Source organism: Cordyceps fumosorosea (assembly GCF_001636725.1).
Source record: "Cordyceps fumosorosea ARSEF 2679 chromosome Unknown scaffold_4, whole genome shotgun sequence".
Classification (NCBI taxonomy): domain Eukaryota; kingdom Fungi; phylum Ascomycota; class Sordariomycetes; order Hypocreales; family Cordycipitaceae; genus Cordyceps; species Cordyceps fumosorosea.
In genome coordinates, this window is record NW_017387304.1 from 366,782 (window position 1) to 393,751 (window position 26,970).

The following is a 26,970-nucleotide window of genomic DNA, read 5'->3' on the forward strand; positions in this document are numbered from 1 at the left end:
GATAATAATTAACGTGCTGGGAGAATTGGGCGTCAACCGAGGCCTTGTCGCAACCAACCCCACGCAGATGCAACTGCCGACGTTCGGAGCCAACAAGCTCGGCGTCAATCCCCGATTGCCCAAGCCCTGCCTACCGTCAAGAAGCTGCCAGCTTGCGTACCGACATAGCTCAGCAGTCTAGACCAAAGGCCATCCAGTTAATACCTCGGCAGAAGAATAAGGATAGCGACCGTTTTGAATTACACCAATTGTGGTAGCAGCGTGGACTGACGGCCAAGTATGTGGACGATAGAGCCTCGTCCGAACATATTGCGTCAGATATGATCCGCAGTCGGTCGCAACGGTCAGACCTATCAACGAGCAGATACGGAGCACTTCATTTGCGACGGCCCGAGGAGACCCAGGGCTGAATGATCTGCTGAACCCAACATCTGCTACGATGCCTACGACTGGCGAAGTAGTGTCAATACGGACCAACCACAGAACGTGTCATGGGTCATTAAGAATAATAAACTGCCGCTGACAGCTCCTGTCTTGTCCGGAGTCGTACTCCATTTCACCCTCACCCAGCAAGCTCTTCCTTGAATCGCGTGGCTGCAACTTGGTGCGAGTCTTTTGGTCTACTTCGAGTGGTTTTGATGTACAGATACATAATACAACGCCCAAACATCCCGGCGTAAACAAAAGTTTTGTGTGTGTAAAAAGCAACGCTATGCCCCTCGAGGTTCCAGACGGAAAAGCTTCTTCTTCCTCTTCCTTTCTTTGTTTCCCCCGGGCAAATAAAAAAGGTATGTATAGTATGGCGCCGAGATTGTGGTGTGCTTTTTCCCCTTCCTTAGATGTTATCGGCCGTCTTGTCCGTGCGCCTGTGACGGGTGGTGCAGGTCGCTTCCCCTCTCAAAATGTCTATTCAAGTCGTAATTTGATCAAATCAGGTGGTGTGGTGAGTGTCTGTATGCGCCTCGACAGCGCCGTCGTGATGTGGTGTTTCGAGTTATTTTTCGCTCCGTTGCATTTACGCAATCGCAGCGTTTTCAGGAGGAGGAAGAGGAGCCTACATCCCGTTAGTTATTGCCAGTCCTGCCATTCATTTCCCCCCTGTCCCAGAAATTCATACCTCTAGCTTCGTGTTGCCGGCCATCATCTTGCCAAAGGCGATGCCGACGCCTTCGATGACGGCCAGCAGGACCGCGCAGCCGATGGCGCCGTTGCGCGCCGACTTAAAGCCGCCACGCATAGCAAGCGAGCCGCCAGTCAGGAAGCCGGCAGTGATGGCGTTCCAGGGGTCCTCCTTTTGGCGGTAGCCCTTGACGGCGCAGTCGAACGTGCTGAAGAGGCCGCCCCAGACGCCAAAGTTGCCACCCAGGACGGGCGCGCGCATCTTGATGGCCGTGAGCGCGCCGATCCGCCGCTCGCCGTACGGGCTGTTGCGGAAGCCCTTGATGCCGTGCCAGATGGTGCCGCCGACGGCCTGCGCAAAAGTTTGTTAATGTCAGTTACATGTGTCGAACCCGCGTCTCGGGTCGGGTTTTGGCGAGAGCAACGTACACCCATGGAAAAGGCACCGCCGAAATCGTTGAGAATGACCCAGGGGCAAGGGTCTCGTCCGTGGTCCATGGCCATCTTGGGAGGTGTGTGTCGAGGGTATTAGTATTAAGAAGAAATTCGGCGGCAATGAAAAGAAGAGGATCAAGGACAAGAAGAAAGAAGCGAAAGAAAAAGTACAGGACCCAGGTTGCTGGGCTGGTTGAGGCGTGAGCGGATTGACTGCTTTGGAGTTCGAGATGACGGAACAGATTCTTTTCCTTTCCACTTTCCTAGGCGTCTGCAACACGTGACTCGATTTTTCTTTGCTGGCCCCTGGCCACGGGCGCCGGTTTGCAGTGGGGCAAGCCGACTACCCGATTAGGAAGACAGAAGACAGACGGAGAGGAACATCGGCCGCGCTGCAATGGACCTTGCGGTCTTAGGCCGGAAAAGAAATTGCAGTCATAGTTGGATCTAAAGGCGCTGCAGTCAGTCGCTTATTGCGGCAGCCAGGCATGTTAATCTTGTGATGGGAGGTGAGGACAGCTAGCAACTAGAAACATGTGCGCCTACGCTGCATTGACTTACTACTGGATGTACCAGCCTTGTGAATGCTTTTTCAATTTCGATTTTTACTCGTGTTCAATTCCCTTGTGATAATTGGCCATAAATGATGCTCAATCTACAAAGATTGGTCCAAGTGGCAACTACTACCGAGAGGCCCTGATGACAGCGACGTCTTGTCACAGATGTTCGACGTCGTGATGATGTAGGGTACGTAAGAGTGTTGGGAAACCACTTGCGTCACCAGTGAGCTCGTCTACGACGACAACTGCGCGTTGCTGGGCACGGACAATTAAACAAACTAGACGGCCCCGTTCTGATGGCAAGTCTTCAGAATAATGTTGATCGACTAATCAACTAGGTTGCGTGTACACAGACGTTATTGCAGCAAAGGCTCGGGTGTAGCAACCGACTCGGCAGTGGGCCGCCACAGGGCAAGGCATCAGCAAACAGGCGTCACTCCGTTCGCCTCTCTTCTCCCATTCCGGTAGGGGTCAGCAACCACCAGCCGAGGCAGCCCGTCCGTTTGTCGTTTGAATACTTAACCGCCATCAACGCACCTCATCCATCCCGCCAATTCCGCTCTTTTTTCATCACGCATCATCCCTAGCACAATGGCCGACGACTCACCACCACCAGCCCCCAAAACCATCCTCATCACCGGCTGCTCTGAGCACGGCATCGGCGCCGCCCTCGCCCTGCGCCTCGCCGACCAGGGCCACCGCGTCTTCGCCACCGCGCGCGACCTGCGCCGCGTGCCTGCGCGCCTCCGTGAGCACCCCAACGTCACCGCCGTGACGCTCGACGTCACCGACGCCGTTTCCGCGCGGGCCGCCGCGGAGACCGTGCGAGCCGTGACGGCCGGGCGGCGGCGGCCCGCCGGGCTCGACGTGCTGGTCAACAACGCCGGCGCCGGGTGCACGATGCCGCTGCTGGACCTGGACGTCGACCGCGCCAAGCGCTGCCACGACGTCAACCTGTGGGGGCCCGTACGCACCGTGCAGGCCTTTGCCGACCTGCTCATCGCCCGCCGCGGGCGCGTCGTCAACATTGGTGCCGCCTCCGGGTGTCTATACTCGCCCTGGATCGGTACGTGTCCGGCCTGCTGTTTCTCCTGAAACACGGTACTAAATGCTTCCTTAGGCGCCTACAGCTCATCCAAGTCCGCGCTGCACACCGTCTCCGAGACGCTCCGCATGGAGCTGCAGCCGCTGGGCGTCACGGTGGCGTGCCTGGTCACCGGCACGGTGGCGACGCGGTTCCACGCCAACGAGGGCGAGTTCGCGCTGCCGGCCGGGTCGCGCTACGCGGACATCCTGGAGACGATATCGCTGTGGGCGCGCGGCGCGGTCGGCCCCGACCAGGGCACAGTCGACGACTACGTCACGCAGATCCTGCCCGACGTCCTGGGCAGCTCGCGCGGCGGCAAGCTCTGGAGGGGCGCCAACTCGGGCGCGGCGTGGTTTGCGTCCACCTGGCTACCAGACTACATCTTGGTGAGCATTTTCTTTCATATTTCCTTTGCATGCTCGCATGCGGACGCGGTTACTGATGCCGACATAGGATAAGCTGGTCGTACTCAACCACGGGCTTGACAAGTTAACAAGAAGCATACTGGAAAAGAAGTATCAGTAAACGAATGCTTGATGATGTGACCTGAAACGGAACACGAGAAGCGGAGTTGCTGTTGTAATGTTAATAATTGGCGTAATATCCTGAGCGATCACAATATCAGTGTGCGATTTTCCACCCGACTGCAGGGCGATACCATGCCCATGGCCGCCTGGGACACCTTGATGCTGATGCGGCTTGGTTGGCTCGCGGAGAGCGCCGATTTGCCACCGAAAACACCAATTCCTGCGATGCAGGCCTGGGGACGGTGCGGGAAAGAGTGTATTGCTTCGGATCGCCGAGGACGGCTCCGCTCACATTCGGGGTGAAGAGGGCCGACGCTTGCTCGCTCCGCAGTGTCATGTCTGGGTTCTGCGGAGATTGCAGTTTCGGAACTGCCAATTCGGATTTCCGAAATTGTAGAACCAAGCTGTCATTGATTACTCTGCAAGAACTTGCTCGTCGCTTTGCGACGGTTGTCGAGCCAAGCGTCGAGAGAGGAAGGCGATGACAACTTGCCGGCGGACCAACCTTTACAAATTGACCTCGTTTCATCGCGTGAACAGGAATGTCAGCACCTTGATTGGCATTGCTGATGCCATCATGTAATACAGATACACATATCACGTTGCACCGTTCCTTTCCAGTAGTCTCGCCGCGGAATGCATGATCCCCGAGGAGACTATAGAGCAAATCCCGACCGGCAACTCACAACGCTATATCTCCAGTTGGCCCGAGATCTTGGCATTCAAGAACAAGACCCAGGGCTAATGTCGGCACACCTGGCTGCTGCTGTTTTTAGAACTCGGAATGGTACATTGCTTGTGGGCGTGGCATGGACGGAGTGTCTTGGCGGCAGTGAAGCTGTGAATTGTTGCGGCTTATGAGATGCAGCACTAGGCCGAGTCCAGCAAGTGTTAACAGCGCGGGGGCTAAATGAAGTGACTCTTGTTGCCGTTTCAATCTTCTTTTCTTAATCGTTTTTTATTTTATTTTCTGGCTTGTGTATTTTTTTTGCATCGCGCTTGATGTGCAGTCAATGTGCAGTGGATGTGCAGTCGATCCGCGCTTCACTTGATTCGAGACACCCGTATATGGGGCCGTGGATATGTGATAGCTGTCTACGATCTGTCAACTAAGGATCTCAGGCACAATAATGTTAAAAATAACTTAATTTAAGCATAGGAGAATATAGTAGAAATGTACGTAATAGCGTCTTTTAGACTATGGCGGCGGAATCGATCGTCGCTGTTAGTCGTTAGTCGTTGACCAGCGCGGAACATACATAAATATGATAAACCTGGAAAGCCCGACATGGAACTCGGCTGAAGATGACAAGATGGAATGACAAACGCTTGTGCGATTGATTTGAGGAGCTAAACTTCTTTCCGCTTGAATGCCTTCAGCCTCTCTGCCTTGCATGGGAAGTCAAGAATTAGGCCGAGTGGGAAGTAGCTGGTGACACTGTACATGCAACCCGCGCAAGCCACGATGCAACCCAAGCCGTCGATGAGATGGTGTAGGGGCAATCAAGGTTGATTAGGCATGTGCCATGACAAGTCTTGGCGAAGAGGATGATCAATAACTAACTAACAAAGAACCCCAGCTCAATGCAAGCCAAAAGTACCGCCCCCGCATTCAATCAGGCATTCAGCTAGATTCAGGGAAGCCCCGTTCCGTCCTTGTGCTACAGAGATTCTTCCACGGGCTTTGCCCCAGAAACCTGTCCTCGGCGCGCCCCGGTGTTTCTATTTTCATCGCATCGGCATGCCGTGAGGGATTCATTCAGGTGGGCTGGAATCAGCCACGGCGCACCCCGGATTCCCCGGTGCCAGTCAACTGTCTTGGCATGGACCGAGCAGCCCGAATAGGCACAAACGATGGGACGTGATGTCGTGACGGCAGGATCAATGCTGACGGACAAAAAAAAACAAAAAAAAAAAAAACAAGATGTAGTGGCCGAGAAAAGTAAGCTATGTTTATTGACCGAGTCCGTGACCGTCGCACAGACCAGACTGCGGGTTCATCAGTTGAGCCCCCTTCCCTCGCGGACTCGCGGACATTGCCTCGCCTGGACGAAATCTCCGGTGCATTGACGATGCACGTGGTGGATCTGAATACACCAGACGACAAGAGAGGGGACGGACGGCGACAAGTAGAAGAAAGCCTGATATTTTAACCATGAAATAAAAAAGTCAAGGTTAATACAAGGTGTGGCACAGATACTCCCCTCTGCAAATCACTTGCTCGTTTTGGACTCGCCGTCCGCGCTCAGCAACAAGATGTATAGCACTTAGACGAGTCATTTAACATGGAATGGTGGGCATTTAATCAGCAGCCTATCCAATACCACATGTAACCTTTGCCGGACGTCACTCATGCCCGAAGCCTCACGGAAGGACTTTCTGCATGTATGCGTTGGCCTACGCTCCCGCTAGCCCCAAGATTGCAGGACCTCCGGGCCATGCGAGCGTTGTTGCTCTTTATCCGTGAGAAATGTGACCAATTGTAAAAAGAGACCAATGCAGGTAAATGCAACTTGACGCACTCTACACCAGGCTGCCAAGAACACCGGTATGGTCGCAAAGCTTTCCCATTCGCCGCCAACGGAAAGAGCTGCTCTGCAGTCTTGTCCGGAGTCAGCAACAACAACTCACAAGCCAGTTCGCTTTAAGAAGGTAGCATATGCCCCGTCGGTTCTGTTGTGGATAAAGACCCGGGCTGAAAGCTGTCAGAAACGGATGAGATATCTTCAATATTCCGCCAAAGGAGGGTCCCTGCTCCGACAAAAGAACCTTGTGCGACCAAGGACGAGGGATACCACTCTGACCGACTCGCGCCTTCCTTGTCAGGAAGGTATGAAGCGTTGAAAGACGGAAAGTTGAAGGATGGAGAGTCTGGTGATCATGGGTTCAAGACCAAGATGCTGCTGACGAGGACGGACGGGCCACGGGCTTCGAAACCGATAAATAGGTCGAGGTGTCTCCCGGAAGGATGAGACATTCACACTTCAGAAGCACTCGAAAGCAACCACTCCCCGAACCAACTTGAAAAAAAGCTCAACTTTCATACATCTTCTGTACACATCTTCCAAAATGCGTCTGTCTGTTCTCATCGCCATCCTGCCCGCCGTCCTCGCCGCCCCGACGGCCAAGCGCGAGGAGCCCGCGCCGCTGTTCACCGCCAAGGCCGGCACCACCGCGATCCCCGGCAAGTACATCGTCAAGTACCGCGAGGGCGCCGAGGGCCAGATGCACATCATGACCGAGGGCGCCGCCGCCGACCACGTCTACACCGACGTGATCAAGGGCTTCGCCGGCACCCTCGACGACTCTGCCGTGGAGGAGCTCCGCAACCACCCGGACGTAAGCCGGAAAACCCTGACAAGACGCACATGCGCCCTGCGGAAAGCTAACACCCGTGGCAGGTCGAGTACGTTGAGCAGGACAGCATCATCAGCCTCTCCGGCTTCACCACCCAGCCCAACGCCGTCTGGGGCCTCACGCGCATCTCGCACAAGCGCCTCGGCGGCAGCGGCTACACCTACGACACCAGCGGCGGCGCGGGGACCTGCGTGTACGTGCTGGACACGGGCGTCGACGCCAGCCACCCCGACTTTGGCGGGCGCGCCAAGCAGATCAAGTCGTACATTGCCGGCCAGAACACCGACGGCCACGGCCACGGCACCCACTGCGCCGGCACCATCGGCAGCACCACCTACGGCGTCGCCAAGAAGACCAGCGTCTACGGCGTCAAGGTGCTCGACAACCAGGGCTCCGGGTCCATCTCGGGCATCGTCGCGGGCATGGACTTTGTCCGGACGGATGCGGCGGGCAGGAGCTGCGGCAAGGGCGTCCTCGCGAGCATGAGCTTGGGGGGAGGATACTCGGCGAGCCTCAACTCGGCGGCGGCGAACATGGTGCGCAGCGGCGTGTTCCTGGCGGTCGCGGCCGGCAACGAGAACCAGGACGCGGCCAACGTCTCGCCGGCGAGCGAGGCGACCGCCTGCACGGTCGGCGCGACGACGGCGCAGGACGCCCGCGCGAGCTTCTCCAACTACGGCCGTGTCGTCGACATCTTTGCCCCGGGTTCCAACATCCTGTCCCTCGCCCCCGGCGGTGGCACCGTGAGTTTCTTTCCCCCTTTTCCTCCCTTCTTCAGCCGCCTGGCTTGGACTGACTCGAACCCCTCCCCCCTAGGCTTCCATGTCCGGCACCTCCATGGCCACCCCTCACATTGCCGGCCTCGCCGCCTACCTGGCCGGCCTCGAGGGCGTCAAGGGCGGCGCCATCTGCGACCGCATCATCGCCCTGTCCACCCAGGGCGTCCTCAGTGGCATCCCCGCCGGCACCTCGAACCGCCTTGCCTTCAACGGCAACCCCTCTGGCTGAGGTGGGACGGAGAGAGATGCGACAGTTCAAGCCGCAAGGCCACTTGTCAGCCAAGTTTCTCTTCAAGTTGGATTTTTGAGATTTTATGATCAATAGTTTGCCACAGTACATAGTACATATAACCTGTGTTGTCAGAACCATATTGGCACCCATCGCTTGAAATGTTGAAAAATTAGCAGTATACATTATTATGTGCAGAGCAATTAACCGGCCGTCACATCAAGACACCTCACATCATTCGCCTTCTCTCCCACCATTAACGTAGACATCTCACTGCTGAATCTGGCCGAGGACATCATTCGCCATCTCTCCCACCATGAGCGTAGACATCTCACTGCTGAATCTGGCTGAGAATGACATCAGCCGCCTTCTCGCCTACCATGTACGTCGACACTGCCGTAAAGGTGCCCGGGATGCGCGGATACACCGAGGCATCCACCACGCGCAGCCCGTCCACGCCGCGCACGCGGAAGCTCGAGTCTAGCACCGCCATCTTGTCGCCGTCCGCCCCGATCGGGCAGGTGCACGACGCGTGGTGTCCCCAGGCCGTGTCCTTGGCGTACTGCTCAATGTCCGCCTGGCTCGTGACCTCCTTGCCCGGCAGCACCTCGCGCACCCCCACGACCTGGTGGGCGAGCGCCTGGCGCGCCACACCCACCGCCTCGTACAGCGACTGCAGGTCCTTGGCGTGGTCCCCGACGCCCGTGTCGAAGTAGTTGTACGTGATCTCGGGCACGTCCAGCGGGTCGGCGGAGCGTAGCCGCACTGTTCCCGCATTGTTGCGCGGGTGCGCCTTGAGGATCGCCCACGTGAACCAGTCGTGGTCCGCGGTGATGTTGACGCTGTAGCCGGGGAAGTAGCCGCGGAAGTTGACGGGCCCGCCAAAGATGAAGCTGTCGTATTCGCCGTCCTCCGAGGCCGAGCTCTTGTGGAACATGGCCACCGGCAGGCCGTTGGTCGCGAGCGTGCCGCGGTCGCCGAGGAACGGATTCTCCCACTGGTCCAGGCAAGCATCGTGCTGGCCGTTCAGGTTGAATGTGCAGCCCTTGAGGACTGAAAAGTCCTTGGGCGCCTTGCCCTGTACATTGATCTCGTAGTGGTCCTGGAGGTTACCGCCGACGCCGGGCAGGTCGACCACGACGGGGATCTTGAACGACTCGAGCTCCTCACGGGGACCGATACCGCTGAGCTTGAGAATTTGCGGCGAGTTATATGTACCTCCCGCAATGATGACCTCGCGACTGGCCTTGACTTTACCAGGCTTTCCCTTGCCGGCGGTACCGTACCGAGGGCTGGCCTTGTAGAGGTACTGCCCATCAAGGAATTCGACACCTGTAGCGCGTGGCTTGTCGCCGCTCTCATCGATAATGACCTTTGTGACATGGCAGTTTAGGCGCACATCAAGAGGGTACTTCTTGTTGCCATGCGCATCCTTGGCGTCTCGCACAGAGACGACAAAGTCTCTGGAACCAACACGCGCGCCGTTCTTCGAGGAGATGGGCACTAGATAGTACGAGTTGGTCTTGTCGCGAGCTTCCGTATCGGCGTTCGCATCGCCGAGAAGCAGGGACGCCAGGTCACCGACAGACGGGAGGATCTTGCCCGAGGCAAACGCGCCGCCGGTGTAGATGCTCAGCAGCTGGGGATCCTCTAGCGCCAGCGTCAGCTTCGTGGTCTCGGTGCTGAGCCAGCCGTCATGTCCATGGCCCGAGTCGATCGGCAGGCCGTAGTTCTTGTTCTCCATGCGCACAAAGTACTTGCGCATGTTGCTGGCCTGCCACGAGTCGTCACCGGTGAGCTGGGCAATGTAGTCAAAGTCGGAGCGGTGCGGATAGATGGCGACCAGGGCGTTGTGAGCGGTGCACCCTCCGAGGGTCTGGGTACGCGGGTACAGAGTGCCCTTCATCTTGGAGCCGGCAGGCGGGTTGAGGCCCGTGTATAGTCCGCCGTCAGGCGTCTCATAGCTCGTCTTGTAGTCGCGTGCCTGGCGCTGCTCGTCGGCGTAGTGGTGGACAAAGAAGTTCCACGACAGCGCAGGGTCCTCGGAGGCCAACGCAGAGTATGCGGGCACTGAGTAGTTGGTGCTTTGGCCCTGGTCGTCACCGGCCTCGATCAGCAGCGTCTTGTGGCCGGCCATGGCCAGGCGCGCCGCTAGAGGACCGCCGCCGGCGCCGGAGCCGACGACAACATACTCATATCCTGTGAGCTCATTCGCGTCTGCGTCCGCCGACACGACACAAGCCGCAGTGGCGACCAAGCTGAGCACCGCTTTGAAGAGCATGGCGCAGAAGATATGGGGGAACTGCTGGTGATAGTTGTGTTATGGCGAGCAGTCCGTCGTAACAATAAACTGCCTAGATCCGAGGGACACAGCCGTTGGCAAGCCTCCTCTCCTGTGGGGTTGGAAATGGATGTAGAATGCAGAATAGGGAGCACGAGGCCCTCGCCGGCTTTTGTACCAAGTTCTCCCCATCAGTTCCATGGCCCATATAAGAGATCCATCTCGGGGCAACGGAATGGGAGCCCGACCCCAGACTTTTCCGTAAAGACGGGCGTCCTACTCGCAGCTTAGCAAGTTCTGAATATCGGCGCGGCTGCAAGGTGCACAAGCCCCCCTCATCACTCGCCACCCCCGTCTCCTCACCGTCGGGCTTTGTAGATCGACAGGCAATATCAAAGTCGCAGACAGCAACGGGGCCAATCATATTGATGCCCGCCACAAGAGCAACGCTAACGCTGCAAGTGCAAATTGCTCCGAGGAGGGTGGCAAGGTGGTTGACCAACGCCAGGCTGCTGAGTCCCAGTAGAGCTGCCCAACCATGGGGACGAGGATTTTCGGATGAATGAGCTGCCGGGGCTAACTAGCGCAGAAGAGCATCCTCGAGGCCATGTTCAATACGACACTGCCGTGGCGAGACAAGAAGACGAGCCAATCTTTTCCGGTGGCATGATCTCGGCGAGTGGGAACTCGAGAGTCCACCCCCTGGAACCAGGGCTGAGGCTAGTTAGGTAAAGAATCTGTTCCGACCATTCCAGAAAGAAGCAACTGGGTTGTCTCAAACCAACAGTCGCTGCATTATCCAGGAGCGCTTGACTCTTCAATGCTACTCTCAGTCGAACATTAACATATACATGTATTCTCGGCCGGTCGCAAAGCTCATCTCATCGAGCAGCTGTCACAGCCATCAAGAGTGAGAGCACGTACCTGTCATCTGAAGGAGGACGATCGATACTGCCCCATAACATTAGCGCAATCATAATACTAGCCACTCGGGAGTTTGCAGAGTTCCACTTCCAATTTATGCCAACAAACAGCGGAGCGCTGGCCCACAGCGGGCAAGTCAACAAGCCCTGTCAAGTTTCAACCACAAGAGGAGGCGGCGTTTTTGGGATAATTGCATCGTACTGTCGTATTATTAGGCCCTTCTCAATAAAGGGTAGAGCGAGACTCTCTGCAGCCACAAATAAAAAGGTCGGCGAGCCTCGGCAGATGAAAGCCTTACTTCGTACGGGCGCTTGTCCTTCGGCAGCTGGAGGTGCGCTGTTGTTCCGAATGGCGCATGTGAATATGCAATTAGAAGCAGTAGAGTGAATTGACGGGAATCAATAAATGAGAAGCGAAAACGCAAACAAGATCAATCCCCATTACGAGAGCAATAGTAAAATATACAGCCGAAAATCGTCGTTGCCCTTGTTCGGGCGGAACAGGTAAGAAATGAAATATCAGAAAGAACGATGGTAACGACGGAGCAGCAACAGCAACTAACGACCGAGCTCATGACGGCCTGGATACACAAAATTCGCATCGGGATTTCATCCCAAAAGTGAAATATAAAACCAAACAGGAAACGGAACGCTTAGCCAGAGGCCATAGTTTCGACAGAAATGAGCAATCATATTCAGGACTTAAAGCGTCCTAGTTCCAGTGGTTGCCTCCGCCAGGCTGGCCACGGTAGGCCGGCTGGTTGCCGCCGCTGTAGCCGGGGGCGGGGCTTTGTGTCCTTTGCTGGCCGTATTGCATTGGACCGGGGCTCTGCCTGGCGTGGTAGCCGGCCTGCCCCGGCTGGCCCATGGGGGTCTGCATCCTGTTCATGCCGTATGCCTGCTGGGGGTCCGGCGAGCCGAGGCGGTACGGGTCGGCAGTTGCCGAGCGCACGGGCGAGGGCGGGACACCGAAGTCGAAGCCCGCGTGCGCGTTGGGCGAGTTGTAGCCACCGCGAGGCGACGTTGGCGTCCCAGGCGCGGCGTGGCTTGGGGCATGGCCGGCCGCCATGACGCCACCGGCCGCAGCGCCCGCCGCGCCGGCGGACAAGGCCAGAGTAGGCATGCTCGGGTTGCGGGAGCCGGGGCGCGAGTCGTCGGGGTGGTTAAACGGGTTGCCAGATGATGTGCCCGGAGGAGACAGGTTGGCTGCCTTTTCACCGTATTCATGGCCATGCTCTCGGAAGCTGTCAGGGTCAACACCATCCCTGCGGAACTGCGCGAGTTCAAGACGCTCGGCTTTGTCCTTTTCGTCGGCCAGCCGGGCCTCGGCGGCACCCAGTCTACGCTGTCTAAAGTAGTAGTAGAGGAGAGTAGCAAGAGCAAGAGCCGAGACGACTCCGATGGCTGAGTAGATGCCAATCTTGGCGGTGGGTGAGAGGTTCTTCCAGCCATCTACCGGGCTTTTGGGGGGAGGCTTGTTGATGTTGTTATAGGCGGTCGAGTTGCCCCTGCAAATGTGGTCAGTAACAATGTTCAGCGTGCATCATGGGAATGGATAGCATACTCCTTAATCTGTATGCTTTGATAGCTGCCGGTCTTGTCTCCGTAGGAGTACTCCTTCGCTCCCTTGGTGTAGTCCTCCATCTTGATGCTCTTGACAAACATGGTGTATGGGCCCTTGGTATAGTCAGTCTTGCCGCCGGCCCATTCAATGGTGCCCTTTGGGAGCGAGGGATCACCACCAGCCCAGATGCCAATGTTCATTCGCATGGGTGTTTGGGGATACTTGTCACCATTCTTAGCATCGTTGTAGGCGAGCGTGCGGATGACGTTGCCGTCGATAGACCACTCAAGTCTCTCCTTGGTCCAGTCGACAATGTAGGTGTGGTAATCGTCCTGGTTGCCACCAGCCATGACATGCTCCTTGCCGAAGGAGTGGTCGTCCTCATCGCCCTTGGCGAAGATGTTGGTGGTGACTTGCGTGGCGTTGGCGCCCATGAATTCAATATCGATCTCGTCCAGGTCGTCGCTCAGCAGCATGAGGGAGCTGATGATGCCGGTGCCGGGAGCAACCTTGAGGCTGATTTCATAGCGGCCCCAGAAGATGTAGAACTTGGATCGAATGGTGGGCGAGTCGCCCTGCTTCTTGACGGAGAAGCCGGCACCTGTATCGGCATTGTAGTCGACGCTTCCGACGGTGGTTTCCCATAGGTCGTAGGACGGTGTCGCATTAAAGTTGAACAAGTGGCTCGTGCCAAAGGCCGGGTCGGGAGGGCAGTCGGTACGGTTAAGAGGTTGGCAGTCCGTGTGGACCTGGGCGGCAGTTGCGCCAAGCAGTGTGGCGGCCGCGGCGATGCGGGTGAACCGCATGATGAATATTTAGAATTTGCGGCGCTTAGCCTTTGTAACGGGGTATCTTGGATTTTTTAAAGAGTAGAGCACCGAAAGCGTCGCGTGAAATGAGAAAAACCGGATGGAGAGTAACAGCAGCAGGCGTGCCAACAGCCCTCTGGTCCAGCAGAGGAGCACGCGGGGGCGAGTGTCTGAAGAGACGGGAGAGAGCGTATAGAGTTAGTTGATTGTTTGTGCGAATGAGTGAGGTAGGTAATGAGCGATGCAAGAGCAGAAAGTGTCGAGGCCAAAGGAGGGAGTGAACAATGGCGACTACTGAAATATCTGCAAGGAGGGGCACGACGTTTGGGGGAATGAAGGTCTCGAGGATGAGAGGAGACAGACGGTGACTGTGAAGTGATAACTCGATTGTACTGTCAGCAGGTGCGTCACCCCGGTTCTAGCCGAATTCTATCTAGTGCGAATTGCCCCTTCTGATAAACTCGCCATGAACAGATTTTTCCTTGCTTGGGCGCACATTTTCCAGGGGCAAAGATACCAGTAAATGGGCCTTTTGGCGCAGCTATTTCTGCATCGTGCCAGGAATCCAATCAACTGCTCAATTCGCTCAGGGGCTTACCCAGGGGTCTGACGCCGAACAGTGAGGACCTGACCAGTGAGAGGCCGAGCCGTAGTGGGCCTGACCCGCCTGTACCTGGCCCTAGCCTCTAACGGCCCAGCACACGCCAGCGTACGAGCCTTTGTTATCTTGGCAGCGGGCAGTATGGACTTGACCTGGAACGGAGATCTAGGCAAACAATACGGTAATCAAGACATTGAGCGGGAAGTGAGCGGGAGGGAGCAGTCATATTTCGTTTGTCCTACAAAAAGAATGGAATTTGGCATATGATAGCCGAGCCATTGTTACGGTTCGCGCCACGCGACCGCCCCCTCGGCCCACTCGAATGCACTCCTGTTTCGTCAGTCACCCGCCTGCACCAGATCTCACCCACACGGTCACCGATACATTGAGCTTACAATATGAATGTTGCACAGATATAGTGTTAAAGAGAAGGGGAGAGAGGGATATATTGTTCGCATCTCTTTTCTTCACCATGTCTCATTTTTTTCTCATTCACTCTATCTTCTTGATTCTTTGCATTTGTTAGTGTTGTCTATACAACGTCAGGGTATGCACATACCACGACGAGAAGAAAGAGAAACTTTTCCGAAAATCAATAATATTACTGCTCAAAAGACTGATAAACAAAGACCCGCTTATCATGTCGGTATGCGCGAACGGGACAGACACCGTGGGTAGAGGCCGACGAAAGCGACAGGTCAGAGACCATGACCTATCAACAAACATTACGAATTAGCATTTACCAAATACCATCACGGCCTTTGTCCATCAGTCACAGCAACTTACGTCCCAAAACCTTGCCGCGCTTCGAAACCTCGGCCGCGTGGTGCTGCTTGATCCGCGCCCGCCGCGCATCCTCCGCCGTCTCCTCCTCCAGCCGCCGGACGTGCTCCCGCGCCTCGCCCACCCGTCGCCGCGCCGCGTCCAGCGCCCGGTCCGCCTCCTCCTCCGCCGCCTCGGCGCTCATGACGTGCTCCCGCGCGCGGAGGATGCTCGGGTCCAGGTCGCGCTCGTCGTCCCTGCCCACGCCCATCCGGTGGAGGCCCTTGTGCAGCAGGCTTGGGCTGCGCTTCGGCGAGGGGTCGTCGTTGACGGCGGTGGTGGCGTCGTCGTGGCTGCGCCGGAAGAAGCTGCCTCGATTGCTGCCATGGTTGCGGAGATCGTGACCGGTGCCAGAGGACGGCGTCGTGGAGGCGGTTCGCGCTGGGGACGGGTCCCGGCGGCTGTGGAAGAGGCCGTGCTTTTTGGCTACGGGCTCTTCGATGACCGGCTCAACAGGCTCGTCCCGTCGTGAATGGAACAAAGGCATCTCGATAGTTTCTTCAATGACACAGTCGTACCGTAGTTGTGGCTAAATGTAGTCTCTGTAAGTACTTGCGATGAAAATTACTGCGCCTTGCGAATCGCGGTGGAACGTCGCATTATATACTATTCCTACAGGACCTTCTTGTAGAACGTAGGCTTGAATCATAGCCTTGTTTTCTTCGTCTTGTGCGCTGTTTGGGCTCAAGAAACTTGTTTTGCTCTTGGCGGGATGGGTGGTCGATCCTGACGCCAGTGACGTCAATGCCGCCATTTCCTGTCAATCACGAAGGACCCGTTTGGTGCATCACTCATGCCAGATCATCAGCGCCACGGTAGCACAGCAAAAGTACCAAAGAATTAGGGGAATTCAGGGTGGTTGCACATCTTTTCGAGAAACCATGTTCTTATTAGCTTTGCACCGATGACGTGTGAAGGCGTGTTAGGCGCAGTGTCGGGTAACCCTACGCCATCCAGTTTCATGCGAGCTTCATATTCAGGTGCCGACTCGCCCGTCTACCACACACCAAACTTGGTATTAGGTTGCGAGGTCTCGCTGGCTTCTTCCTCGCGACCTAATCCCTGCCCGCATGTACTGGGCTACATAACGCTTTGGGCCAAGACTGGGCAACCTCGTGTAGACGTCTCACCTAGAGGAATACGCAGTCGGAAGTAAAACAGTAAAACAAACTTATGAGTATCTAAATAAACGGTAACAAGACAAACAAAACAGAAACGGGGTAAAGATCAAGGTTCCACATGAATGACATCTAGTATCGGAGATATAAGCCCAGGAATGCTTCCACGTCTCCCAGACTCCCAAGCATCCACAGGCTTGCTATTGTATCGCCCAGACAGAAAGGATATCCGCCACTCTTTCACTTTCTAGCTCCAAGATTTTTTGGCATATTACATTGATAAAGAACAAATGAAAAGAAAAGAAGAAAATAATAAATTCGAAATCGTCAGATTTGTATCCCAGGACCCGATGGTGCGCATAACGGCACGATACCGTGCTTGCGCTGAATATGTACAAGAAACGTAGATGCGGGGCGAATAGATTAGTTCAAAGACGGGGTGTAGGGATGGAGAGAAGAAAAAGAGCGACGAGAAGCAGAAGCAGAGTTGCAAAGCGGAGGCCGGAAGGTTGTGCAGAGCACATCGGTCAAAAAGAGGAAAACGGCGAGTGGTGCGGGAATCGTAACGCGGCAAAGGATAACAATGGGCAGGTACGGTAGATGGTCGAGGAGCATGTCGTCAACAGGCTTTACATGATGACGCACTTGCTCTCCTCGCGCTCCTTCTTGACGCTCAGGGCCACGCGGGCGGCCTCCGTGAAGGCCTCGTTGACGCCGCGGTTCTTCATGGCGGAGCACTCGAGGTAGCGCGAGGCCCCTATGCGGCGGGCGACCTCGAGGCCCTGCTCGTACGTGATGAGGGGTTTCTTCTCGCGCGGCTCGGCCGTCTCGCCGGCGGCGGCGGCGGCGGTGGCCGCGCCCGCTTCTTCGGTTTCCTCGTCTTCGGTCTGCTCGCGGAGGTCGCACTTGAGGGCGACGAGGACCAGCTTGACGCCGGCGCAGTTGTCGGCAATCTCGCCAACCCACTTGGACTCGACGTTTTCGAGCGAGTCTTTGCTATCGACGGAGTAGCAGAGCATGATTAGGTCGGTATCGTCTGCAAAAAAACGTGTTAGCGACAAGGCGGGTGCCGGCTAAGGTAGCTAGGCAGCATGCTGCGTACCATATGAGAGAGACCGCAGGCGGTCGAATTCCTCCTGGCCAGCCGTGTCCCACAAGGACAGCTCAATATGAACGCTGTCGACAAAGATGTCTACTCATGTGCATTAGCCATGTGTCGGTGCCAGAAAATTGTCCTGCATTTCCGTAAATCGTACCGTGAACGTAGTTTTCGAAGACCGTGGGCTCGTAGACGGTGGGAAAGTATCTGCCACGTTGTCAATGGGTGCGACGCTCGCCGCGACACGGTCGTCACATACCCTCTCGTGAAGACATTCAACAGGGACGTTTTACCGCAGGCACCATCGCCACTAGAAGAATACCATTAGTCATGGCCTAGTTGCCGCGGGCGCCCATCGTCGGAGGTGTTGGGCTTGGCTCCGACCAGGAGACGGGCACCTACAGTAGCACCAGCTTGCGCTGGACGTTTTTTGACCCGCCGCAAAGGGGCATGTTGACTGTCGCGGAATATCGATCGAGGAAGGGGGTCGGAAAAATGATCGCACACTACCAGGCAAGACTACTTCGGCTTTGCGTCGAGAGAGCAGCGCTGCGAGGATGCAAAGTCCGAGGGGTGCGGGCGTGGCGTTTCCCGGCAGAAGTCGAATGTCGATGATGCGTCGTCGAGAGGACCAGATGCAATTCAGCGCGCCGCGAAGCCGAGATCAAGGGCTTAAGGAAGGGGACAGGCGAAATGGGATGTTAAAGGGACTGTTGACAGATTGTTCAGTTATGTGCTAGGATGAGAAGGAGGCGAGGAGAGGGCGAGGGAAAATAGTGTGCAAGGTTGAGGCCAAGGACAAATCGAGGCGCGCGTGGCGGAGGACTAGAGTGTGGAGGGAGGGTCTCTCGACAATGATCGCAAAAGGCAACGCTCAAGGTTGTATTGCCTCGAAGTCAGGGGGGGGGGCTTCCATTCCACCAGCTAATAAAATTCGCGGCCGACTCATACCTCAAGTTATTACTGGCATTTAGGTTGTACTCTGTGCCCACTTGGCACTGGGCACTTGGGCGGCGCGAGGCGTCTCAAGCCGGTGTCCACCTCCTAACAGGTATCATCGGACTACAGCTTTGTCGTAATACCCTCACAGGCATACAAGCAGAACTCGTAAACTTCATCTATATGCCTCTGCTTCCTCGGTAGCGTATCGCAGGAAGCCTAGCTACCTTCAATACGAGAGAGCTGCGGTGGCTTGACGAATGTCGTTTGACCCACCAATCACCACTAATTCACCAGACACTTTTGCAGCCCAATGCCAGCACATTGCACAGCAGATCGGATTACGTTGCAGATGCATCGCGGTGGCAGAACGGTCGTACACAATGAGTCCATGCTGTCTGTCAATTTCGGCGTACAAATCTTGTTTTATACAAGCGCTATCCAATCTTCAAATGCCCATACCGTGATGGATGATAGCCTGCCATTAATCATCATCTCTTTGATACCCATGCTTATTGTTGCGCCCCATCCTGGCTCCGAGATCCATATCTCCGGCTCGCCGATGCAGGCCGTTCGTAAATGCTCTCTCGCCATTGCGCTCCCGTGCATTATCATCCGCATCTCGAGCGAGGCGCTCCCTTTCCTCGATCGCTGCTAGTCGGTCGCTGCGATCTTGATCCAGTTCACTCGCAGCGTCTTGCATAGTTGCCAACTTTCGCGCCTTTTCCTCCTCCTTGACCCATTCGTCTTCTCCGTTGCTGTTCTGTCCTCCATTTCGATATCCATCACGCCTGCCTCCATTGCTGTTGAATCTTCTACCGCCATTTTGACCGTGCTGAGGTCGGTCTCCCCTCCTGTGATAAGAGTCGCGATAGCGAGGCCTGTCATTGACAGGAGATTTTCGCCGTGCATGCGTAGCATCAGAGTCACCACGCTTTCGTCGAGGCGACCTTTCATGCCTCCTTGAGTCGTCTCTCGCACTATATCTTCTATCATCCGGGTCGTCCCGGTAGCGTCGAGTGCTTCGTTCTTCCGAATCATCTCGCGGCCGTTTGGCGCCTCTATCGTCGTCGCGAGAATCTGATCGGCGCCGACGTGGACTTCGAGATCGTGAATGAGAGCGAAGTCGGGATCTATGCGAGCGATCATGATCGCGATGGCGATCGCCGTCTCGGTCCCGACTGTGGCGGCGGTGTCGTCTTTTATGTCCATCACCGCGATGTGTGCTTCTGTGCTTCTTGTCGCTATCGTCTGCCTTGCCCATGGAGGCTAATAGCTGCTTGCGTCGAATAGGGTCGTTCATCATGGCTTCGTACGCCGCCTGTTCTTGACGCTTGATCGCGAGTAGCGGGTCGTCGCGAATTTTGGCCGCGGTATCTCTGGCGCTGTTCGCATTCTGCAGGGCCATGAAGGTCTCCTGTCCGGCATTCTTTTCCAGCTTCTCGTGCTCGTTGCCTTTGATCAGGTTATCGATTCGCCGCTTTCCAAGTAGGTATGCTTCCATCTCCTCGGTCGTGCCGGCTTGGCCGTCGGTAGGTCCTTGGTACATCCAGTCGACTCTGTCCACTCTCTTCTTCCCTCCCGCGGCCTCAAGCTGCCGCTGCAGCTCTTCCTTGGCTCGCTCCTCCTTGATTTCATCGATGCGCTGCTGAGTACGTTTGCGCTCGGCCAGAGCCTTCTGTTCTTCATCGTAAACAGCGGCTTGGTTACGCCGCAGCGTTGGGTGGAACGACTTCTTTAGGTTGAGATCGCCACCTCCCATTTTGACAGGTTTCGAGAGCTGTTGTAGAGTACGAAAGGTGAGGATGGAGGTTGCAGATGGAGCACCAGTGGCGATAAATTTGAGGTTGGATCAGGCACCACTACGTGAGTAGCGTTGCCGCCTGCAGGCCCCGCTATATTTTACAGTGAAGGATTATCGCGGATATCGGGCACCGAGTTGACTATCGCACATGCGCGTGATGTTCTTCCACTGTAGGTCATATAAATCCATTCCTTGAGAAAGGCGGAGTGACTCCAAGGTAGTTTTACTGTGGGAGATCTATTGAATATTACCGTCCATCCGAGCATGAAGGCACTGGCTGAAAGTGTGCCTAACACAGCAGTATCGCCAACCAGGCCGAGGTTGATTCAATAGTAATATATTTTTGACGTATTCGTACAAGAGTATGCAACTCAGCGTAATGATCTTGCGAGTTCTAATAGTAATATACAAAGAAGATGGTCGTCCGCGCTCGAAGCTCGAGGTCGAAATTACCAACTTGCACGCTTCACACCAGGAAGGTTTCCAGCAATGGCCTGCACTCTGAATTGGTACTGTATCTTGTTAGGATTTGACTAAAGTCCAAGGGAGCAATTCTTTGCACGTACTCTGCTCATCTTGAAATCGCTCAAAACACCACGGCCCTGGCCGCCCATAATGCAACGGTTGCGAATTTGCGTCGGTCGAGTGTAGCAGTGCATCTGTGCAAGCTGTAATTGAGCTTCCGCACGCACTCTGGGAGAGAGGGTAGTGTTTCGGATCATATATCGAAGCGCTTGTCTATTTGGCCCCCCGTTAGTTTCTATTCCTTTCCAGGTCGCGGGTATGATCATGGTCCCGTGGCTGCTAGGAATCGTGCGTACCGTTCGGGCTCGAATTGCTCGAAAACCTTGCGCTTAGTATGGTCGCGAATTGTTCTGATGTTGTAGAAGCATCCTAAATCGAGCTTCTTCGCGCGAAACATGGACATCTTGGCGGTATTTCGATGTTTGCAGGCAAGACGAGTTGGTGTGCAGGTGCAGGCTGGCGAAGAATATGGCTGAGGGAGAGGCTCCGCAGTTTAGCCGGGTCTGGTAGTTGGTGAGTGCGCCGCAGTATCCGGCAGTCAGCGGAAGTAGCGGCTTATACAGACAAATTGATAGAGACCAAAGTCATGAGTAATATCGGGTACTGGAAAAGGCGTAACTGTAATAGAAGACAACAACGAAAGAATTTTAAAAGAAAATTATAACGAGGGTAAAGACGTAAAATACTTACTTGCAGATAGGTCTTTGAGTGACGAAACTCATCGCCTCTAGACTTCATGCCTGCAGTGGAGAACTCCGTAGCTGACCCGCGCTGTAGTGTATCACTTCCAACTCCCTGATCAATACAACCAATTCTTCAATCTTCTCATCTCGTCAAGGCAATACCCGAAAATAACATATCCTCGTTAACTGGTCATCTCCTATCCGTCAAACATAGCAATCTGTTACATTAGGCAGTTCCAAATCACCTCAGCGCATCTTCAGGGGGCACGACGCCTCAGAGCCTGAACTGGCGCCATGGCCTCTGCTGCGAAGATAGACGACGAGGACACATTGCTTCACAACAAGCCTCAGTATGATATCTCTGATGACTCCGGGGACTCTGATATCGAATTGGATGAGCTGGGGGATGTCGGCACGGATTTGCTCGCCGGCACTCGGGATGAACCGTCCGAACAGAAGCACCGAGGCACGGATGAGCTGGATCACATCTTCGCCCGGGCGCTCGCCTGGCGCGTACGCAAAAGAACCCTCATCGTTATTTCGGTAGTGGCGGTCCTTTTGGTGTTCGGCGCATTGTTCGGCTGGGGAAAATATACACAGAATCCTCCCGAGGGCCGGTCACCTCCATGGTATCCCACTCCCAAAGGAGGGACCGTTTCACAATGGGCGGAAAGCTACGCAAAGGCTGCCAAGATGGTCGGAAGCATGACTTTGGCAGAAAAGGTTAACATTACTACCGGCACCGGATGGGCAATGGGACTCGCGGTCGGGAATACAGGACCAGCCATTCACGCTGGCTTCCCGGCCTTGGCGCTGCAAGATGGTCCCCTGGGCATCAGATTTGCCGACAATTCTACCGCCTTTCCCGCAGGGATAACAGTGGGCGCTACTTGGAACAAGGAACTGATGTATCTGCGTGGCCAGGCGCACGGACAAGAAGCGCGAGAGAAGGGCATCAATGTCCTGCTTGGCCCTTCTGTCGGCCCGCTGGGTCGCATGCCAGCCGGTGGTCGCAATTGGGAAGGCTTTGGACCTGATCCATATCTCCAGGGCATTGCGGCGGCAGAGACGATCCGCGGTATTCAAGGCGAAGGAGTCATGGCCACCATCAAACACTTTGTGGCGAACGAGCAGGAACATTTCCGTCAGCCATGGGCCTGGGGCCTGCCGCATGCTGTGTCGTCCAACGTTGATGATAGAGCAATGCACGAGCTTTACGCGTGGCCCTTTGCCAATGCCGTCAAGGCTGGTGTTGCTAGTGTCATGTGCTCCTACAACATGGTCAATAACTCCTACGCATGCGGCAATTCCAAATTACTGAACGGGATTCTGAAAGACGAGCTTGGCTTCCAAGGGTTCGTCATGTCTGATTGGCTTGCCCAGCAATCTGGCGTGGCCAGCGCACTCGCAGGACTCGACATGTCAATGCCTGGCGATGGATTGGGCTGGACAGATGGCAAGTCACTTTGGGGGCCGCACCTATCGCGCGCCGTCCTGAATGGCTCTCTACCAGTATCTCGGCTAGACGATATGACAATGAGAATTGTCGCCTCGTGGTATCAGCTCGGCCAAGACGACAAGTCCCGGTTTGACGGAAACGGCCCCAACTTCTCGTCTTGGACGAAGCACAAAATGGGCTTCCTCAGCGACGGAAGCTCTTCCCCACAGGAAAGAGTGGAAGTGAATAAATATGTCAATGTACAGCATAACCACTCAACTCTGGCAAAGCAAGTCGCAGTCGAAGGCACGGTGCTCCTGAAGAACTCAGGGATCCTCCCAATGGCCCACTCCGGGCTGCGTTCCGAGACGACGCGCAAGAGAGAGGGCAAGACCAATATTGGTATTTTTGGAGATGATGCCGGCCCAGGGCTCGGCGCGAACTTTTGCGACGATCGAGGTTGTAATGAAGGGACACTCGGCTCTGGATGGGGCAGCGGAGCTGTCGAGTTCCCTTACCTCGTGACGCCTGAGTCTGCGCTCAGGAAGGCGTTTGACTCAAGTGCTGTCAATGTGTCGTCTTGGCTATCGGCCAAGAAGCCAAGCAAAGAACTTCTGCAGGCAATGGAGGTTTGCATTGTGTTTGCCAACGCTGACGGTGGCGAAGGTTATCTCAAGTGGACATCAGTCGCAGGTGATCGAAACGACTTATTTCTGCAGAAGGAGGGAGATGATTTCATCATTGCTGTTGCCGAAGGGTGTGGCGGCGGCAAGGGCAAGACTATTGTGGTTATCCACTCGGTTGGGCCTGTCGTGATGGAGCGCTGGATTGAGCATCCTGGCATTGAAGCCGTTCTCTATGCGAATCTACCAGGGCAGGAAAGTGGCAACGCTTTGTTGGACATCGTATTTGGTCATGTCTCGCCAAGCGGCAAGCTCCCTTACACTATTGGAAAATCTCTGGACGACTATGGACCTGGCGGCAAAATCATGTATACCCCGAATGGTCTGGTGCCACAGCAGGACTTTACGGAAGGGCTCTACATCGACTATCGCCACTTCGACAAGTTTAACATTAAGCCGCGATTCGAATTCGGCTTCGGACTGTCTTACACGAGCTTTAATTACAGCAATTTGCAAATCACGGAAGTGAAGGCCAAGTCAAAGCTGGCAGGAGACCGACCCGCCGACGAAGCGAACCCACCGGATCTCGGCGACAAGATTCCGGATGTCAGCGAAGCCATGTTCCCAGCCGAGATTCGCAAGCTGAAAAAGTACATCTATCCATACATTCAATCCGAAGCGGAGATCGAGCCGGGCGAGTATACCTACCCCAAGGGATACGACGTCAAGCAGCCGCCGTCGGCTGCGGGCGGCGGAGAAGGCGGCCACCCAGAGCTCTGGGAGACGCACGTAACGGTCCGCGCCGACGTTGGCAACGAAGGCGCCGTCAGCGGCAAGACCGTGCTCCAACTATACGTGTCGTTCCCGGACACAAAGGGCGTGAGCTTCCCCGTGCGGGTGCTGCGCGGCTTCGAAAAGGTGCTGCTGGCGCTGGGCGAGTCGCGATCGGTCGAGTTCAACCTGACGCGGAGGGACCTGAGCTACTGGGACACGACACTGCAAAACTGGGTCATGCCCGAGGGCCAGTTTTCCATCTCGGTGGGCGCCAGCTCGAGGGACTTGAAGCTCTCGGGTACTTGGTGATTAGGGGGGAGGGGGGGTTGATGTTGACGAAGAGACGCAGGGCAGGCCAGGGCAGGATCCTTGGGGTGAATGATTATTGATGTAGCGAGTAATGATGAAGGTTTTTTCTCTTCTTCCTCTTTGGATTGTGCCATGACATGGTGAATCTCACGCTATCCGTAAACCAGCGAGGCAGATTGGCGCTTAATCGGTGGCATTGGATGTGGCTGTGTCGCGTTTACAAGGCATAAGCCGGACGGGAGGTGTCTCACCTGGTCGGTTGCTGACCTGGCAGTGCAGGGATTGTCATGCACAGCAGCACAGTTGCCGAGTACTGGTACCGACTATTCCAAAATGGATCTTAGCAGCTATTTACGCTTCACGGACAAGGTGATGGATTTATTACCGACTGTCTGTTTGCTGCATTCTACGCGCCGGGCTGTTGCCGATCTGTAGGCTATGTAACCAGACAAGCTCCGGGGCGAGGGGGCTGAGGAGCCGGAATCGTCCAAACCAAATACTTGGAATCTTTCTTTTGTTGTGCTGCCCCTACGAAATGAGGAACTGAGTCGGTTGAAAATACGGATACTCTCTGATTCTATTTTCATTGTTTCTGCAAGCCACTGCCGTCCCAAGTGGCTGGTCCTCCCCGGCGCTTAAGCAGCCAGCGCCATGCTGCAAGGGTTTCTGGTGGTGGTGGATGGTGGGCGCACACAGACAGACAGGTAGGTACCCTACCTAATAAACCCACCACATACAGTACATACATGCATACAGTACATACATACACACACATACACACACATAACTTTCGGCTGACACACTGCCACGCGAAAATAACTGACAGAGGGGACAGAGGGGACAGAAGGGGGGGGGACAGAAATAGAAACACCATGCATGCATCATCCTGGCTAGCGCCATACATGCCACAAGAAACATGGCTGTTGCCCGCTTTGGAAGAAATCCCAGCCTTGTAAGCCCGCTCGGCGGCCTGCCTGCAGCGCCAATGCAATGCACCCGGAAAGCCAGCATGCCAGGCTGCACGATTGGGAAGCCGCCGGCAAAGAATAGAAAGAGCCGCCGTTGGATGGACAGTGCGCGCCTGCGCTTTTCAGTTTATATATATATATGTCTTGGGTGTCTGGTCTGATGCTCGTATCGCTTGCTAACCTCATCGCATCATTCAGTCAGTGTGCCTGCCTCAGCCAACATACCCCAACGACTTGCTTCGCCATCATCTCATCGTCTGACTGCATCGCGCAGGTCAGCCAACGAGACTCGACAAGAGGTCTAAACGTTGATGCCGGAAACGAGGCCAGGCTTCGACGCGGCTATCCGTCTCACCACCGGCGTAGGACAGGGCTTAGTTCGGCATTCCCATCTCGAGTGATAATTGTTGGTTGTTGCATCCTCGTGGACCAATGAGACGGCCCCGAACCCCAAGATTCCTCGTCTCGGTGAGTTTCTCCTGATACCTCACGCGTCATGTTCCACCGCTCATTGGTCGAATAGCACCTTCGCCGCGGCCTCACCTTGGCCCTCGTCACACGCTGGCCTCTGTGTGCCAGGCTGCGAGGCTCAATGCCATGTTGATGACTATTTTCGGTCATTGACACCGGTGACGCATTTCAGTGCTACCAGTTTATATAAAACAGAGAAGAAACCCCGTCTCCCCGTCTGGAGAGGAAATGTGCCATGAGACATGAAAGTGCAAAAGTCCACTCCAAAACGCTCAATGCCGCATCAACAACTTACACGCATCGCTGAGCATCGACGCGCAATGGTGCTTCAGGGCGCGCGGCCTCTGTTCTTCGGCGATGCAGCTCCAACCTTTCAGGATCCCTCCTCCGCCTACCTCACCGCGGCCTCGCCAGCCATGTCGTCGGGAAGCAGCAGTCACCGCAGCCCCTCCACCTCCAGCGACGCCAACTTCATGCCTCCTCCGCCGCCTCCCCCTCCTCCTCCTCCTCCTCCTGCCTTCACTTTCCAGGAAGACACCGCCGTCGCCGTCCAGCAGCGCCGGCGCCGCCACCGCCCACCACCGCCCAACGTCCAGCAGCTCCTCGACGCGCTCACCCACCACCGCGTCAACACCATCACCGAGCTGTGCCGGATCGAGCGCGCGGCCGCCGCGTGCGCGAGCCCCGACGACGCGCGCGCCTTCCAGGGCCCCATGACGCGCGCCTGGGTGCACTACGTCGTCGACAGCCAGCAGCTGCTCGGCGAGCTGCGCGGTCTCACCCGCGGCTACCCGGCCAGCGCCGAGCTGGTGCGCGAGGCGCACCGCCGCGTGCGTGAGGACCCGCGCAGCAACCGCTCCTGGAACCTGGCCTGGCTCTGCCTCACCCGCATCCGCGACGACGGACTGGTGGCCGCCTATGCAGTCGTCGAGGCGCGCAAGCCCTGCATGTGGGGAGGAAGGGTGCCGACCGATGACGAGGTGCTCCGGCTGAGCGCGTGCTTTGCCCGCGAGTGGACGCTGGCGGTCGCGGTCCTGCTCAAGCATTGGCCCGTGGCGCCGGCGTGGTATTGAATGATTTGGCGTAGGAAAAGGTTTCGGCGTTGGCTTTACGGTGACAAATTGTT

At 55.9% G+C, this 26,970-nt stretch overlaps 11 protein-coding genes across 11 annotated transcripts; 4 read left to right on the plus strand and 7 right to left on the minus strand.

Annotated features, from left to right (window-relative positions):
- Positions 1–1,015: 1,015 nt before the first annotated feature.
- On the minus strand, positions 1,016–1,623 carry ISF_02306 (Mitochondrial import inner membrane translocase subunit TIM17; the record flags this gene model as incomplete). Its single annotated transcript, XM_018845912.1, has 3 exons — positions 1,016–1,054; positions 1,118–1,471; positions 1,549–1,623. The coding sequence occupies 3 exons, from the start codon at positions 1,621–1,623 to the stop codon at positions 1,016–1,018; spliced, it is 468 nt and encodes a 155-aa protein (XP_018706619.1).
- Positions 1,624–2,705: 1,082 nt separating this feature from the next.
- ISF_02307 (oxidoreductase, short-chain dehydrogenase/reductase family) lies at positions 2,706–3,726 on the plus strand (the record flags this gene model as incomplete). The annotated part of the gene is made up of 3 exons (XM_018845913.1): positions 2,706–3,180; positions 3,235–3,587; positions 3,655–3,726. 3 exons carry the CDS (start codon positions 2,706–2,708, stop codon positions 3,724–3,726), a joined length of 900 nt encoding a protein of 299 aa, XP_018706620.1.
- Positions 3,727–6,797: 3,071 nt separating this feature from the next.
- Positions 6,798–8,093, plus strand: ISF_02308 (proteinase T precursor; the record flags this gene model as incomplete). The annotated part of the gene is made up of 3 exons (XM_018845914.1): positions 6,798–7,067; positions 7,130–7,828; positions 7,902–8,093. The coding sequence occupies 3 exons, from the start codon at positions 6,798–6,800 to the stop codon at positions 8,091–8,093; spliced, it is 1,161 nt and encodes a 386-aa protein (XP_018706621.1).
- Positions 8,094–8,424: 331 nt separating this feature from the next.
- ISF_02309 (Glucose-methanol-choline oxidoreductase) lies at positions 8,425–10,374 on the minus strand (the record flags this gene model as incomplete). Its single annotated transcript, XM_018845915.1, has 1 exon — positions 8,425–10,374. The coding sequence occupies one exon, from the start codon at positions 10,372–10,374 to the stop codon at positions 8,425–8,427; it is 1,950 nt and encodes a 649-aa protein (XP_018706622.1).
- Positions 10,375–12,009: 1,635 nt separating this feature from the next.
- ISF_02310 (Concanavalin A-like lectin/glucanase, subgroup) lies at positions 12,010–13,667 on the minus strand (the record flags this gene model as incomplete). Its single annotated transcript, XM_018845916.1, has 2 exons — positions 12,010–12,805; positions 12,862–13,667. 2 exons carry the CDS (start codon positions 13,665–13,667, stop codon positions 12,010–12,012), a joined length of 1,602 nt encoding a protein of 533 aa, XP_018706623.1.
- Positions 13,668–14,969: 1,302 nt separating this feature from the next.
- ISF_02311 (hypothetical protein) lies at positions 14,970–15,847 on the minus strand (the record flags this gene model as incomplete). Its single annotated transcript, XM_018845917.1, has 3 exons — positions 14,970–14,983; positions 15,058–15,622; positions 15,710–15,847. The coding sequence occupies 3 exons, from the start codon at positions 15,845–15,847 to the stop codon at positions 14,970–14,972; spliced, it is 717 nt and encodes a 238-aa protein (XP_018706624.1).
- A 993-nt stretch (positions 15,848–16,840) lies between these two features.
- ISF_02312 (protein RHO3) lies at positions 16,841–17,762 on the minus strand (the record flags this gene model as incomplete). The annotated part of the gene is made up of 5 exons (XM_018845918.1): positions 16,841–17,247; positions 17,314–17,403; positions 17,468–17,517; positions 17,570–17,620; positions 17,713–17,762. The coding sequence occupies 5 exons, from the start codon at positions 17,760–17,762 to the stop codon at positions 16,841–16,843; spliced, it is 648 nt and encodes a 215-aa protein (XP_018706625.1).
- A 971-nt stretch (positions 17,763–18,733) lies between these two features.
- On the minus strand, positions 18,734–20,011 carry ISF_02313 (pre-mRNA-splicing factor CWC25; the record flags this gene model as incomplete). The annotated part of the gene is made up of 1 exon (XM_018845919.1): positions 18,734–20,011. The coding sequence occupies one exon, from the start codon at positions 20,009–20,011 to the stop codon at positions 18,734–18,736; it is 1,278 nt and encodes a 425-aa protein (XP_018706626.1).
- Positions 20,012–20,502: 491 nt separating this feature from the next.
- ISF_02314 (mitochondrial 40S ribosomal protein MRP2) lies at positions 20,503–20,981 on the minus strand (the record flags this gene model as incomplete). The annotated part of the gene is made up of 3 exons (XM_018845920.1): positions 20,503–20,565; positions 20,620–20,746; positions 20,875–20,981. 3 exons carry the CDS (start codon positions 20,979–20,981, stop codon positions 20,503–20,505), a joined length of 297 nt encoding a protein of 98 aa, XP_018706627.1.
- A 574-nt stretch (positions 20,982–21,555) lies between these two features.
- Positions 21,556–24,405, plus strand: ISF_02315 (Glycoside hydrolase, family 3; the record flags this gene model as incomplete). Its single annotated transcript, XM_018845921.1, has 1 exon — positions 21,556–24,405. One exon carries the CDS (start codon positions 21,556–21,558, stop codon positions 24,403–24,405), a length of 2,850 nt encoding a protein of 949 aa, XP_018706628.1.
- A 1,759-nt stretch (positions 24,406–26,164) lies between these two features.
- ISF_02316 (hypothetical protein) lies at positions 26,165–26,917 on the plus strand (the record flags this gene model as incomplete). The annotated part of the gene is made up of 1 exon (XM_018845922.1): positions 26,165–26,917. The coding sequence occupies one exon, from the start codon at positions 26,165–26,167 to the stop codon at positions 26,915–26,917; it is 753 nt and encodes a 250-aa protein (XP_018706629.1).
- Between the last annotated feature and the right edge of the window lie 53 nt (positions 26,918–26,970).